The sequence below is a fragment of the Thunnus albacares genome, chromosome 6 (genome assembly GCF_914725855.1).
Source record: "Thunnus albacares chromosome 6, fThuAlb1.1, whole genome shotgun sequence".
NCBI lineage: Eukaryota > Metazoa > Chordata > Actinopteri > Scombriformes > Scombridae > Thunnus > Thunnus albacares.
The window spans coordinates 16,770,047-16,785,306 of NC_058111.1; the positions used below are offsets into that span (position 1 = coordinate 16,770,047).

The following is a 15,260-nucleotide window of genomic DNA, read 5'->3' on the forward strand; positions in this document are numbered from 1 at the left end:
TTTGTGTGTGGCCCTATCTGCGTCAGGGGCAGGTACAAATCCTACCCCACAGATCCACCTCTAGCACACCCACACAAACCACTTCTCCACGCCTACAGCCATATATCAGTCCACTCAGTTACATATTTACAGTCTTATAAAGTTTGTACTCTGATGCCAATAAACAGTGGATCTGCCAACCTTTGGAATCATAGCAGAAAAAGCAGCATTATTATTGGCTCTGCTGATGAGGAACCCATTCCCTGACTTAGTTTTATAGCCCCAAGTAGCAGCGTATAACCTTGATTGACATTCATAGGAACTTTGAATGATTTCATTTGCTATTGGAGGGTTGCTTGTGAAATCTGATGTTCTTGGCTAACATATTTAAACATAAAGACCCTTCTAGAAAACTTTGCATGAGATACACACTAAAATATGGTATTCATTTAAATGAACACAAAAACACACGTTATTTTGAGTTTGTAGACATTAGTTTTCAGACATATTTTGTTTATTTATGCCAAAAGCACAACAGGTTGCTACACAACAAGGCCTCATGCGCAGAATGAACTTAGCATTTACTTCTACAGCAGTCTTATTTAAAACAAATACTCACACTTCAGATTGGTGAAAGCCTGACCTGACATGAGATTCACAACAAGGACTGTTCATCTGTTCTCTTGCTATGATTTGGCTTACATTAGGCTACTATTAATGTAGTCTGGCACATAAATATCAATTTTAGGTTTCACTTCTCTCAAACTCAGCACCCAAACTCTTCTCTCTTTATTAGAAATGTACTACATGTATGGTTCATTCAAAGCAACATGACATTAGAGAGACTAAGTGAGCAATTGGCTACTTTAATAAATGAACAGGAAAGAGGAAAGACCAGGACTTCACAGTTTTGCTGCACTATAGTGAATGTCTATGGAAAAAACTAATTATAGTCTGCCAGAGACCAGTTAATCCCAGCGGAGCCAGTGACGGAGCAGTGGAATGGAGGTGTGGAGAAGAAGGCAGTGAGACAGCTGATGCAGGAGCTCCCTCCACTAAAGTTGTTAAAGTACTGCGGTGGAGGAGCTCATGCAGATACCTGCAAACCATCCGTGTGCTCAGTTAGAGAGCTGTGGCAGTTCAGATTGTCTTATATAAGGCTAATCACATTTACATGTAAAGAGACACACGCACACATGATGGTACAAACATTCATACATGTATTCACATTCATATATCCACATGTGCACGCAAACAGCGCAACCATTCAGACATACAGTAGACCTAAATGAAGATTATTTAACTATATATATTATCTGTAACTATCTGTTCTTTTATATATATAATATGTATATGTGTTATAATCCAAATTGTGACAAACATTTTCAAGGACAACTGACAAAATTAACAACAAATAGACAAATCCTAAACCTAAAGGCCATATATAGTTATTAGTACAAAACAAAGTACAGCGGACCACACAACATTAAAAATTCTTTTAGGGCTTTAAAGACAATTTTGTGTTGAAGGTGCTACTGGCTAAAACAAAGAACTGTAGTGAGAGACTGTCACAGAAAGGCACAGGAACAGACAAGAGCACTGAGGGACTGGCACAACAGCACAACAGGCTAAAGGTTATGTACATATTACAACTCTAAACATATACCTCCCCACTTATACCCTGTCATATAACCAGTTATAATAATCATCCGCTGCTTCTCCGTTATAGTGGATCAATATCAAATAAAACTGATCCTCATTTCAGAAGGCAGTCTGGTCCAGTGGAGTTGCCTCAGTTCTCTGCTGGAGCCTCTTTGGCGGCCACTGCAGCTAAAAGAGGTCAAAGACAAGTGATTTAGTTGAAGCTCAAGTCCTGAGATTGTTGCTGACCATTTTCCAAATGATTTCAGGAGATTTATTTTCACTCTCTCAAGAAATTTATATAAGTACAGTTTTGAGTTTTTTCATTTAATGCTCCTCCACTGCATTTCAGAGGGCAATATTGTACATTTTACTCCACCACTGCCATTTAACAGCCACCGTTATTAATTACCTTGCAGATTTAAAATTTACTTGCAAAATATGTATTATCTTTTTTAAATGCTGCATTGTTATAGAATACATTTTCCAACAGCTGCACCTTAACCAACATTAAAATGCTGGCTACCACAATTTTACATTTTTTCTAACAAATATCTTTTTATTTAAATGTGTATTTTGCTGATAATACATTTTTTACTTTTATGTAAAAAAAAAAATGTAGCAGAGTTACAAGTTTACATGTAGTGGAGTATTTTTACACTGTGGTATTGTTACTGTTATGTAAGATCTGAATACATCCTCCATCACTGCCTTCACTGCATTATGAAGACCACATTATGAAAATCAACTTGCCAAGACTGCAGAGACTTGAAACTTAATTGAGATTGGTAATAGAACACTCTAAACATTTCAGCTTTATGTTGCTGGTGCATTCAAGGATGTCACAGCATCCTCGGACTGATTTGAAAGCACTGTATAAATGAGTACAGTTGTCAATGTAATTGCTTCACCAACTTTTGGGGACTGTTAAAACATTTTTTTTGATCAGGCATCAGCCCTCCAGCCAGTTATATCAGATGATACAACCAGATATACCCCCTTTCCCCATGCTATGGGCACTCCCAAAGGGAAATTCAATTATGGATGTATGTCAGGGGTGAGCCAGAGGTGAGAGGGGCTGACAGAAAGTTAAAATATGCATCTTACCCTTAGAGACAATCAGGTTCTCCTCCTGTGCCTCCTCATCTCCGGGGGCCCTGAAGAGAGGATCCACAGGTTGTCATAGTAACCAAATCATGTAGTATGACCAAAAAAAAGCCTCAATACAAACCAACTTTTTTGCCCAATAAGAGGGGGACACTGACATACCTGGGCTTCTGGCTGAGACTGCAACGGCATCGCCGACCTGGAAACATTAGAAATCATTCTGTGTTATCAATATTAATAGTGGTTCACTGTTAACTGATAACAAAGATACTGAATACTGAGATACTAAATTGTTATTGATTATTTTTTAATTGATTGTAACACTTGATTCAATTTCATGCATGTACACATAATATAATGATGGACAAGAATACACACACACACACACAGAGGATAACTTACTGAGGATGAGAAGAATGCCCAGTGTGAACAGCACCACAGCTAATGCCAATCCACAAATCCTCAGGCTCTCATAGTCTTCAGAGCAATTTGTTGATGACAGAATGCCAGAGAGGAGACACAAGAGAAAGATGTTTTAGTTTCTGTGTGTGTAGACAGTGTCTCAACGATCTGACAATGCATTCTTTACAGAAAATGAGATTTTTCTAGACTTACCATAGACGAATGGATTTTCAACTTTCTCCTTGCCATCTATAAAAATATAATAGACAGTACACATATTAAACCACATGTTTCCATTTTATCTGTTCTGTTTAAAACATAATTAAAATCATTATGTGTGGAGTAGCAGCATGTATTGCTGCCTATATTTTTTGATATTTCCAATTGGGGGCCCCATAGTCAGAAATTGTTAAATTCTTTAAATAGTAGCATTGAGACACTAACCAAATCCGAGCAAAAAAACTCAGCCCAGTATCCCTGGGAATTATGTCTACTTTGGACAAATTTGCACCTCATGGTTAAGGCTCATGCCAACGTTCAGTGAAAATGTTGTCTGCCCGTTGTGTAGGAAAATAAGCATGTGGAGGTTGGGGTAGTGGATTTTCCTACCGTCACAGACCTTTATGTGACCTGTGTGCGCTTATCAACTGTAACCACAATATTTCCTCACCCATAACCACGTATGAATATTTAATATTTGGCTGTGTCATATCATGACACTCTTGCCATTTTATATTTTTATGTAACTTTTTGTGAATTTCCCTAACCTTCACCATACTGTAGTTTCCATGCATAGATATTGTAGAAGGTGAGAATTTGAAAAAAAAAATGTTGGCACTGGACATAATCCAGAGTTTTGCAGAATTATTATTTTTTTCATTTATTATTTTATTAATTATTTCATTCATTATTGTTAGCTATCAGCATTTCATGCATTTTGTTTTGTAGTCATACAGACACAATATATTCTTTCTTCCCTACCCAACAACTGCTTTCACTCAGTACAAAGCCAATTTCGATCAAGTGTTGTTGGATCTGGTAATTCTTGGACTTAATCCATACATCTGTCACTGTTAACTGAAGTGAGGCAATCCATAAGCATCTGATCTGATCTGGAAACCAATACACAAATCTATTTGGCTGTTTTGACTGAAGTGGGACCCCAACCTTACATCAAGTGTACTCACCCTGTGCACTGGGATCTGCTACAGCTGAGACAGCGAAGAGGGGGCGTGATTCAGATCAGTCAGAAGAGAAAGGAAAAGAAGAGAGGTGAAACACGGGAAATCACCTATCTACGGTATCTGTTTCCCCCAACACAAGTTCCATGTGTCACAAAAAAAAATCATCTATTTGTGGTGTGTGACTGTGGAAGCATGTGTTTATGTGTCTTACATTTAATCATACACCATAAACAGACCTCACACACTCCGTCAGCCAGTGTGAATCCCACACATAAAGCCCTCAAGAGGTAATTGATGTTTAGCTATGACCCCACACCCAGTGAGTGCCTTTTCATGTAACATCACTACCTGCCTCTACACTGCCTCCCCATGGGCAATCAGTGTGTGTGCATGCATGTGTGTTTTGCGAGTAGGGGGGCACTTACCAGCCACACACACCAGGAGTGAAGAGAGGAAGAGCAAAATAGTTTCCATGGCAACTGTTGACATAGAGTAATAAAGAGGGAGGGTGAGAGGGAATGAAAGAAAGACAGAAAAAAATACAGTGAGACAGGTCTGTTTTAATAAAGCTACAATACTCCTGCATATATACGTACACCCCTACAATTTAGGACGTAAACAATGTGTTTGACAATGAATACACACACCTACACAGTACATGTACACACACAGCATGAATACATAAGCATACATACAGTAAGTGTGTCACAATAGCACCAGTTCTATAAATCCCAGGAGTTTAACAATCGTAAAAGGCCTGAGGATTTAGTCTTTTTATCTTGCGTAATGATCCATGTTGAGAGCCTGCAAACATGTTCTCTTTTCCTGGCAGAGATTACTCCTTCCTCCCCATGGACATCACACAACCTTGGCCTATTTTCTTGTAGGCTACATGCACACACACCAATTGTGTCTCCTATGAAATACTCTACTAATTTGGATTGATACTAATACATTTTGGAGGAAACATAATGCTTTTCTTTTACAGAAATCAAACCAATGTATAGAGTATATGTTCCCAGCCAAGGCAAAATGTTAAATTTACATTAATTATTCTCCAACAATATCTGCTCCTATAGTGTGATTAAAGGGGACATATCATACTTTTTCTAGTTTTCTTTTATTAGACTGTTATGATGTTGGATATCCATGTTAAACATTGTCAAAGTTCCAAAACTTGAGCTTAATGTGTGTAGAAATGCTCCCTGCAAGTTAAAAGCCCAGGCTTCAACCTGCTCTGCACACTTTGTTTGCAATGTTTTTTTCTACCTTGCCGCTGCTAGTGTCCAAAAACAGCCGTCCGTTCCATAGCTTTGGTTGCTATGTTTGTTGCTAAGGTTTTTCCCTATGTTTTCCACTCTCATATTTCGGATTGACTTTTGTCTCATGTTGACAGTTCCACTATAAGTAGCCGAGACAAACTCTACTCAAACCTACCTCTGACTAAATTATTTAATTATATTATATTAATTTTAGTCAAAACATGGTCAAAAGTCTACACCATTTGTGCGGAACTTGAACAATTTTTACTGAAATACATCTGAATTTTCAAGCAAGATTAAACAAGCACAAACAATCACCTATGACATAGACAAAGCATAAAAAAGCAGAAGTTTAAAATGTTCCATGGAATGTGTTGTAGGTGACAGTCAAAGAAAGGTCACTGATTTGTGCAAAGTCATAAAACATTAGCATGTAGCTGGTAAAAGTCCTGGTGGAAGACCACATATGGATGTAGGACTGTAAGAAGGTGGAGATGTATTGATTGATAAAAGCCAAGAGAGACAGGGTTCTTCTTTTTTTGTTTTCTTTTTTGGGGGCTTCCTTTTTTGGGTCATCACTTGAGGTCCTTTTGCCAGCTTGCCTTTTTTGCATCTTCAATTTTTTTACTCAAGTTTTAGTATTTTACTTTTTGCATTTTACATTACTCATTTTTGAAAAAAAAAAAACAAATAAAATTGGATTGTATGTTTATACACTCCAACCAAAGTTCCTGACTTGTGCTCATCTCTGAGGTCTTCTAGTATCTCCTTCCAGGTAATAGGACGCCTCCCTGGGATATGGCTGACATGAGATTTAAATGTATTTAGATTACAAGTGTATAATGTAATTTGCTAAGGATAAACTTGCAATGTTTATTAATTAACAGAATTGTAAAGGTTAAGATATAATGATTGAGATCAACCTGCTGCACATGTAATAGAGGTATAATTTCAGTACAGTATCAGATTGAAAGGTTTATTATATTTGTTTAATTGGCTAAACTGTTGGGGCCAGGGCATCGAAGCCGCCCTATAAAACTAGGCGAGTACCCTCGACCATCAGATTGGGCCTCCTCCAGTGATGACCTGTTAGAAGGCCTTCTTGAAGTAATTTCAAACCTCCAACACCTATTTGCACCAATACAATTCATTGCGACCCAGCTGTCAGGCACTCCTGACTAAATAGGCCCATTTAGAGAGGTTCAGTGACAGCTGGTGATTATAGCGGCCAGGCTGAACTCTGGTTCCCTAAGCAAGGCTAAGATGGTCTCCCATGTAGATTTTGGGAACCTGTTCGATACCTAGGTCAGAGGTAGAGGACAGCCATCAGCTGGTGCCTTATCCACATCGGGAGTGGGTATTGGTTATCTGAAGGCAGAAACCCTTACACTCGAATGCATACAGATGTATCTAAGACGTTGACATCTCAAGTAAAGAACAAGAAAAAGTTGTGAAATCCTACTATTACAGTTTGTTTCATGGTTTGTTGATGGCCGGAAGTCTGCCCTGACACAGCCTCCGTAAGCTAACCAATAGTGATGTGTCGGTCGTGAACTAGTTGGCTCTATAAGCCAGCTCCTTGAAATGAATGATTGGAGCCAGCTGAGAAGAAGAAGATGATCTTTTTGCCACACTGACTAAATGTTGTGTTGATGTGTATGTGCATGCAACCAATCAATGTGATCACAAACAGAGATCGTACCATCAGGTTAAAAGCAGGCAGGTGTCAGAGTCTGCTCTCCCCCTCACCTGTTGCTGTGGGAATTGTCCAATCATTCAGTCTCACTCTCTGCTCTGCCACATCCCTCATTAGTTCAACCACTTTCACCTGGTGCTCCCACCTGCTCATCATCTCCAATCAAGTCAGTATATAAGCTGCCTCGGCCCACTTCCTCTTTGTCACATTGTCTATGCTAAGTTGTCTCACCTTCATCTCTGGACTGCCTTCCTGGTTCCTGATCGGCTCATCTCTGACCATTGCCCGTTGTCTCTGCCCCGGTAAACCCACCAGCCTTCTGTCCTTGAATCTGAGTTCTGCCTGCCTGTCCCCTGGTCTTTATCTGCTTGTGGTTGAGTCATTCCGATTCCTGCTCTGCCATCTTCTCTGGTTAAATCTGCTCTGCTGCCTGTTTACCTGCTGCTGAAGCAGCCCAGTCCACAATGCCCTATCTACTGCCTTCCAGCAGTGAGTACTCCCCACTCCACCACACACTGCTGCTTCCCCCGGAGCTCTGGACTAGAGACTACTCTTGTGCAGTGTTGCGTCTTTCCCTCTTCGTCACCGATCATGCCTGCCTAAGAACTGTTGCCAGTGCTGTGGTTTGTCTGCCTTGGGAGTGGAAGTTCGGGATTCGATTCCCGGTGGAGCCATACTCATCAGAACTGTGTTTCTCTGACCGCTACTATTGTCTTGACATTGTGTGGAATAAAGACTAAAATATATACTGGTGTCATTTGTGATTCGTTACAGGCGGGGGGTTGACAGTCTACAGTTCTGAGGGACTCTAGCTGCCCTGTGTTTTCTCTTTGATTTACCCATTTCATTTAGAATTTTTTAACACTGGCCTGACACACCAGGTCAATCAGCTCGCCAGGTCGCCGGGAATTCTCCCAGTGCTCCTGATGGCCAGTCTGGGTCTGATATTAAGAGCCAAGCATGGTGAGACTTTTGTATGTTATGCCAGTAACCCTCAAGTGTGCAATTGTGAATCTGATCCAAATCTTACCCTATCATTATTCTAGTGACTATTTTGCAGATAAACCTAGTAACCCCTGCCCCCTAAAGAAAAGATGAGCTGTTCTTTTGACCGTCTCTTCGACAGGAATGGAGCCATAACATCTGGCTTTCTTCAAAGAACCGTAATTCCCATCACTACTAACCAAACAGAACAGTGGGGGGGGGCCTTAAAGAGACAGGAGCTAAAACTGCCTGTTTCAGACAGAGACTGAATTGAGGGGCTGTGTAAAGGGTCAGTATAAGATAAGGAGTTTTTTTTTTTTTTTTTTTTAACTGTAAATCATGCAAAGATATTCCAGTAGAGCCCCAGATTAAAAATATAGACCTGGAAATGTGCAAAATGTCCCTTAAGGTTTATAGTTTTGTTTTGTCAAATGAAAGCACTTGATAAATGACATGCACTTTGTACCAATTATGTCTGAAAATCCATTTTAAAGCAACACTCTATTTGACTTAAACTTTGCCATTCCTTCCTTTTTACTTTTAATAGGCAGAATGAGTACATGTCTAGGTCCTCACATTTATAAAACTCCCACAAAGACGACTTTAAAAGGTCAGGTAATCTACTGCTTTCTCTTTCTGATATTTCAATAAAATAATGACCCAGGCACTTATGATTGTACAGACGCAGACCTGGTGGGAACAACTCATAAATCAATATCTATGAGTGGTCTAATTCCCTCATCAAACTCTCCAGTGCAAACAAAGTGTCAGGTAATGTATTATACATCAAGGATCAGGCACCATCAAAGAAACTAACTGCAGGAGAATTGAGAGAAGTGGTTCAATGGTATAGACAAATAGAGTTGGGTTTCAGCTTCTAATCAGTCTGGATGTATTTGGAAGGAGGAGGCTGTCTGGAGAGACAGGATTTAATGGTGATGTATTTGATGAAGCATGTCAAAGCTCCACACTGAAATAACATGCAACAGTAACATGCATACTCTCTACACAAGTAATGAAATCCAAATGTATCATACTGTATCACTCAGGCTTTATCTGTCTTGTTTTTAAGTTTGAGAGTACTACCTGTCTGCCTACATGCCTTAATCTGTCCATCCAGCTGACTCGCTTGCTGACTGACTGGGTCCATTTGTTTGTGTGTCCGTAACTGTATCAGCGGTACAGGACATAATGCACTTAAATGAACATAATGAGTCCATTATAGTCATTATAACATTCCTGCTCAGTTGCTATTTGTGCATTGGTGCTTATTTGATTTGTGAGCCCTAATACAGATCTGAGCAACACACTGTTAACTAGGACATTTCTGAAATAATTTGACACAAGATGACAACTGAAGAACAGAGGGCCCATAGCATCCATTATACTAAATGGCATCTCCACTTAAAAAGAAAATGAATGATGCTATGTACCCTTGGATTAAAAAACAAACATTTCATAGACTGTATTTTTCAAGAATAGTGCACTATAATGTATAATTTTAATGTATGTTTGTCTTGATGTATTTGAGTAAATGGATGTTTTCAATTAAAGGTCAGTCGGGCACAGATCTTTGACACTATTTGTTTTTCTACACTGACATTCTTTTGGGAGGCTGTTATACAGGATCATAAATTAAACAGCACAGTCATTGAGAGGTTACAGCTTTCTACTGCTAATAAATACCGGTAACAATAAGGACTTCTTGTCTCAAGGTTTGCAGTAGTCTTGTCCATAAGTACTAAAAGACTTAAGTCTAGACAGAAGAGAATTTCTTCTTCTAGGGAGGATTTTCATTTCAATTTGGACTATAAAGTCAAGATGGAAATGTTTGAAGTCTTTCCTCAATGTCTTTTGATGTATGTGTTAAGGTACTTTTACAGTCTAGTTAAAGCCAAAAAAAGAGATGAATGATGAGCTATGACAAAATAATCTTTGTAGGCATGTCTGTCACAGCTACACATCTTGAATGAGATCTTTTTTCACATCAGAGGTGAGGATTGATGGCTGGCCCTGAACTGTACATCACTTACATTCAGTCCATGCACATTAATAGACACTGATCCGACTCAAGTGCAGCAGCATGCGGGCAAATAATTCAGATTAGGGCAGAGGTGTTGTTGTTGCAGCTGAAATATAAGCTTGTCTAGTTAGGTGATAAAGGTAATTAAATACCAGAGACACAATATTTTTCTTGCAGTCCAACGGCCTTTAATAAATTACTAAAGTGTATGCACACTGGCTCCCTGAGCTCTGCAGCAAGAGGAACACCTTGAACAGCTCACACAAACACTTTATACTTTCAGCCTCCACTCAACACAACTGTCAACACAAGCACCTTGTGAATAGTCATTCCTCTATCTCTGTAGAAATATGTTTCCTGTAATATAATTAATGACATTTCCACCATTTATGGTGTCTTTCCTGTCTTGTACAACTTCCAGTTTTCGCATTTTGTTTCCCCTTTCTATCACTTCTTAGAATCGGGGTTGGCATTTGTCATGCAGTTCAGACACTCACTAAAAAAATTTTTTACGGTGATAAATGCTCAACTGTGGCTCAAATCTCACACCACTGAAGAGCTGTTTACCATGATGAGATACAGTTACATTGACCATGAGTTTTGTTGATGTTAACTGCCTTAACCCTGTTCTTTTTCCTTTTAACCCTCCTCCTCATCTTTCAATCATCACATGCTGACCAACTGGTGTGAAAACCTATATATATCTGAGAGGATATGGGATGAATAGAGAAAGGTGGTTGGAGAGATAAAAACACAATCTAACTCTACAGATGTGGACCACTGGGATAAGCCATCCATTGGCTGATACTCTCTCTCTCTTCCATCAATGTTTTCAATCAGAAACAACTACAAATAGTTGACTGACAGCCACATGCTAATTAAAGAAAGCTATAAAAATGTGAAGTGTACAAGATGAAGGTAATTTGCCATATGCACTATATGGCACTGGCACTATATTTATCAAGGGTAATATGGAATAGCTCTCCTACACTGGCCATGGGGAGATACTGTAGGTCTGTCAAAGTGAGGCTAATGAAAGGGCAAAATGTTGGTGGGAAAGATGGAGGGTTAGTTGGTGGATGGAGGGAATGAGGGGGGTGTAATATACAAGGTCTGATGCCCTTGTGTCTCTTCACACTAGAGCACTTGTTAATGGCATAGATATGACAGCAAGTGTGCAGGGTTAAGTGGCCCATTGGACAACCTCCACTGATTCTGGAGGAACCAAACATAGTCTGAGTTTAAAGGCCGAGCAATTAGTCAGACTCTCAGTACTGGTTGGCCATTGGTTGGTGTGGTTGGCCACCACAGCGCTTGTCACTCTTTTCAGGCACAAGGGGAAAAGACCTTTGTGTGGTACAAATCTCTATTTGAAAGAAGTTCTGCATTGATTATTGACAGTAATTGTTGCAGCTTTCTAGATAGAGCATGTTATCACAATTGCACCCCTGTGGTCTGGTTAGTGGTCCAAAACATGGATAATGAACAAAAGCTGATTGACTGGAGGTTGGCACATACTGTATGGACATCAACACCAAATATCCAGAAGACCAGAAGAACAATACCATGAACTTATTCTATTATCTGTAATAGAGCATTAGAAAGAATTGTATTGACAATAATATCTTGTGATACTTCAGTTTACAAAATCTAATTGACAAACTACCTTGATTTTATGTTATAGCCCAACCAATACTGGATTTTTGAAGCTAATGCTTATATCAATATTTGAGAGTTGGCTGATAAAGATGATTTCTTTACAATAAACACATGACCTAAACAATATTTTTTGTTAAGAATCCCTTAAATTTGTTTCTATGTGTGTGTACGATGTGTACCAAGCTGGGAATTTTACAGTTGAAAAATAAAGTTGTCAGTTCTCTACTTGACACATTACAGTATGCAAAAAGACACTGTTTCTAAATGCCATTAAACATATCTTTTTTAATTATGTACTGCAATTTCTTGACATATACACCTATATGCCTGCCCAGTCAATTTATTGGTCTTGCTCTATTTTATATCTGATGAAACAAACTTTTCTGACTGATATTTTTGACCCCGACATAAATAATGAAATGATGAGATCACAGCTATGAAACTTTTGTTAGGTTGCAATATGAATCTCTGTTGATTGGAGCCTTTTTATCCATTAGTAGGTCAGTCACACGTTTGTCCCGTGAGAATCCTTTAGGGTGTTTGACAGCATGTCACTGCCCAATGTAATATATCAAGCAGCTATTCAGTGCCAGCCTTTCTCTCCATAGGTATGCTACATGGCACCTGAGCAGTTGCTGCTCTATTTTTCTTTAACCTCCCTTATCTCTGCTATTGTTGAGCTATATCAAGTTCCAGAGTCAGGCTCTGTTTTGTCTCAGAGGAGAGGGCAAGAAAAGGGCAGACAAGGAGAGTGTATCTGTTTGTGGCGGACAAGGAAATGGTAGGCAAGGAGGTCGTTTTCTGCAATTTGGGGACAAGGAAAGGGCAGGCAGGAAGACAGTGAGAATGAGAGACAAGCAGACAAGGACATCGTCTGGTAGGAGAGTACAGGCGAAGGGCATGCAGAGGAGACACTGTCTGAGCGGAGAGGACAAGGGAAGGGCAGTCTGTTGTATGATAGTGACATTTCCAGTATAAAATACACAGAGCATTAAAAGAAAGGTCAGGAAATGTGGTGAGGCAAATGTGACGAGGGAGAGGAAGAAACAGGAGAGCAATCAAAGAGACAACAATGAATCAAAGTAATGGGAGCAGTAAGACGATAAAATAGACAGTGCCCAAAAGCCACTGATACATGAAAAAAATAATGATCTATCCTTTGACATCATGTCATTCTGCAAATGTGCAAAAGCAGTACCAACTAATGTCTAAAATTACAATGTAAGATTTAACTGGTGAATTATGGACGAGGCAGACAAGGTCATACATCAAAAACTATATTCAGTGCCTACTGTATGTGTTTTTACACAAGACCGCACCCCACCAACTGTTCTGTGTCCTGAGTGTGTATTTCAGGATCCTATTTGTGCACAATGACACAGATTAAATGGTGTTTTAAATTATATTGTATGATAGAGGTCATTCTCCCCGGTGTGCCTACATGTTTCATTGTCTGATCACTATCACTCTACGAGGCAGAACTTCATTCAGTGAGTGAAAATGTACCTAAATGGTACTATATGGATATTTGTGTGAATTTTGTGTTTTTCATTCTCCCCTTTAGTGGTTGTACATGTGTCTTACCAATGACCAAACAAGCTAAATACAAAAGTTCTGGTGCCAATTAAAAAGATAACTGTAAAATAGCTCACACAACAGTTCTTCATAACCCTTCATAAAAGAAAAAAAACAACCTGGCCCCCTATATCTGCCATCATAATGATGTTACATCGCCATGACAACAATGTGCGTCTTTCCATAGTGTCCAGTTATCTCCATGGTAACTGTCTCCAGCTGAAAATTCTGGCGCCGAACGAAAAATGGGTTAAGATGACGGACTCATAAAAAAAAAACAAAAAACCACAAGGACAACTCGAGTCCACTCATTAACAGAGAGAAGGGGTGTGGCACGCAGCTTTAAAGTCAGAATTACTCGCTTGGAATTCAGGCGGTCTCCCAGACACGTCGTCACGCATCCATTTATAAACAAATACGTCAGCTTCGGGTGAAAATTGTCGATAATTCAATGGCTTTTGTTACCTGTATATGTTGCGCCCCGACAACAAAGATCGACACTCACTAACGCACTGACCAACCTCTCCATTATGATGTAAACCCACAGCATACATGGCACTGCTTTCAGGTATCACGCATTGCCAACTCTCAACAACAGCCTCAGAATAAACAATTGGCACTATATAATTCAACACCCGATGTGTGACGTCTGCGCATTCATCCACTTTTGCGTCTCTCAACCTGTGGATCATCAGACGGAGCAGAAAAGCGAGCCATCACCCGTTTTGTGATTTTTTCCCCTCTCTCAGTGAAGGCAAATAAGCGTTTATAATAACAGCAGTGACATCATACACGACATTTGATGTTTGATTTTCAACTAACTGTGGCAGGGCTTATAATGACTAATCGTGTCAGACACAGTGAATTGGTCACGTTTCTCAAAGGCTGAAGATCCGTATTTGCATTTTTTTTTCCAGTGAAGGTTATAGTGATCAGTGCTGGTAGACACACCCTCATGGTATATTACACCAAACAAATAGCGTTGTTAATGCTATTTCTACTGGTTAGTAAGATGTAGCTAATATTAAAACTTTGAGTGTTTCACTGACAATACTGCGAATTAAATGATTTATTTACACTGGACTGATGACAGAATCAGAATAAACAACCAAAAATAAATTATGAGAAAATCCAAGTCTTCCTATCCATCTTTTATGCTCAGTAAGACCAAAAATTGACTCTAATTTTCTGGCATAATAATAATAATAATAATAATAATAATAATAATAATAATAATAATAATAATAATAATAATAATAATAATAATAACAATAATAATAATAATAATAATGATGATAATGATAATAATATCTGATACACACAAAAATGCTGCTTATCAACTTACCTCTTGTTCCTCCAGCTGACCGTTGGCCAACAAACTGTTATCCACCCACAAAAAAAATCAATCAGCTTGTCTCACAAGGCTTTTGTTCCAAATATTCTCATCTGTCAATATGTGCACTGCTCACATCTATTTGTCCTGGAAAAAAAAAGAGATGTGATGGATAACAATGTGGCTCCTGGAGTGACTGCCTTATTCAGTGCGATGAACCCTATCTCTGTCTCTCTCTCCCTCTCTCTCTTTCACACACACACACACACACACACACACACACACACACACACACACACACGCACGCCCATCATTGACCCTCCAGCGTTATGTGTGCCAGCCTCATGTGTGATTGACACCTTGTGAAGGTCTTGTGGTCAGGCTTCATCATATGTTTAATTCACTTCATAATGAG

The 15,260-nt window shown here is 39.2% G+C and overlaps 1 protein-coding gene across 5 annotated transcripts; it reads right to left on the reverse strand.

Annotated features, from left to right (window-relative positions):
* Positions 1-475: 475 nt before the first annotated feature.
* Positions 476-15,068, reverse strand: fxyd6 (FXYD domain containing ion transport regulator 6). 5 transcript variants are annotated; one of them, XM_044353069.1, is made up of 8 exons: positions 14,858-15,068; positions 4,739-4,792; positions 4,317-4,340; positions 3,343-3,378; positions 3,130-3,204; positions 2,890-2,926; positions 2,728-2,777; positions 476-1,809 (listed from the first exon to the last, which is right to left on the reverse strand). In XM_044353069.1, exons 2-8 carry the CDS (start codon positions 4,785-4,787, stop codon positions 1,772-1,774), a joined length of 309 nt encoding a protein of 102 aa, XP_044209004.1. In that variant the 5' UTR covers positions 4,788-4,792; positions 14,858-15,068; the 3' UTR covers positions 476-1,771. The 5 variants fall into 5 exon arrangements, with proteins under 5 accessions (XP_044209004.1, XP_044209007.1, XP_044209005.1 ...); XM_044353072.1 differs by lacking the exon at positions 14,858-15,068 and adding an exon at positions 7,044-7,162; XM_044353070.1 differs by lacking the exon at positions 14,858-15,068 and adding an exon at positions 7,038-7,162.
* Between the last annotated feature and the right edge of the window lie 192 nt (positions 15,069-15,260).

Excerpts from the sequence above, each read along its gene's own strand:
- fxyd6 (XM_044353069.1), bottom strand. The coding sequence starts at position 4,787 with ATGGAAACTATTTTGCTCTTCCTCTCTTCACTCCTGGTGTGTGTGGCT. Across the intron at positions 3,379-4,316 it reads AGCAGATCCCAGTGCACAGG|ATGGCAAGGAGAAAGTTGAA; the intron begins GTGAGTACACTT and ends ATATTTTTATAG. Across the intron at positions 1,810-2,727 it reads GAACCTGATTGTCTCTAAGG|CTGCAGTGGCCGCCAAAGAG; the intron begins GTAAGATGCATA and ends GACCTCTTTTAG.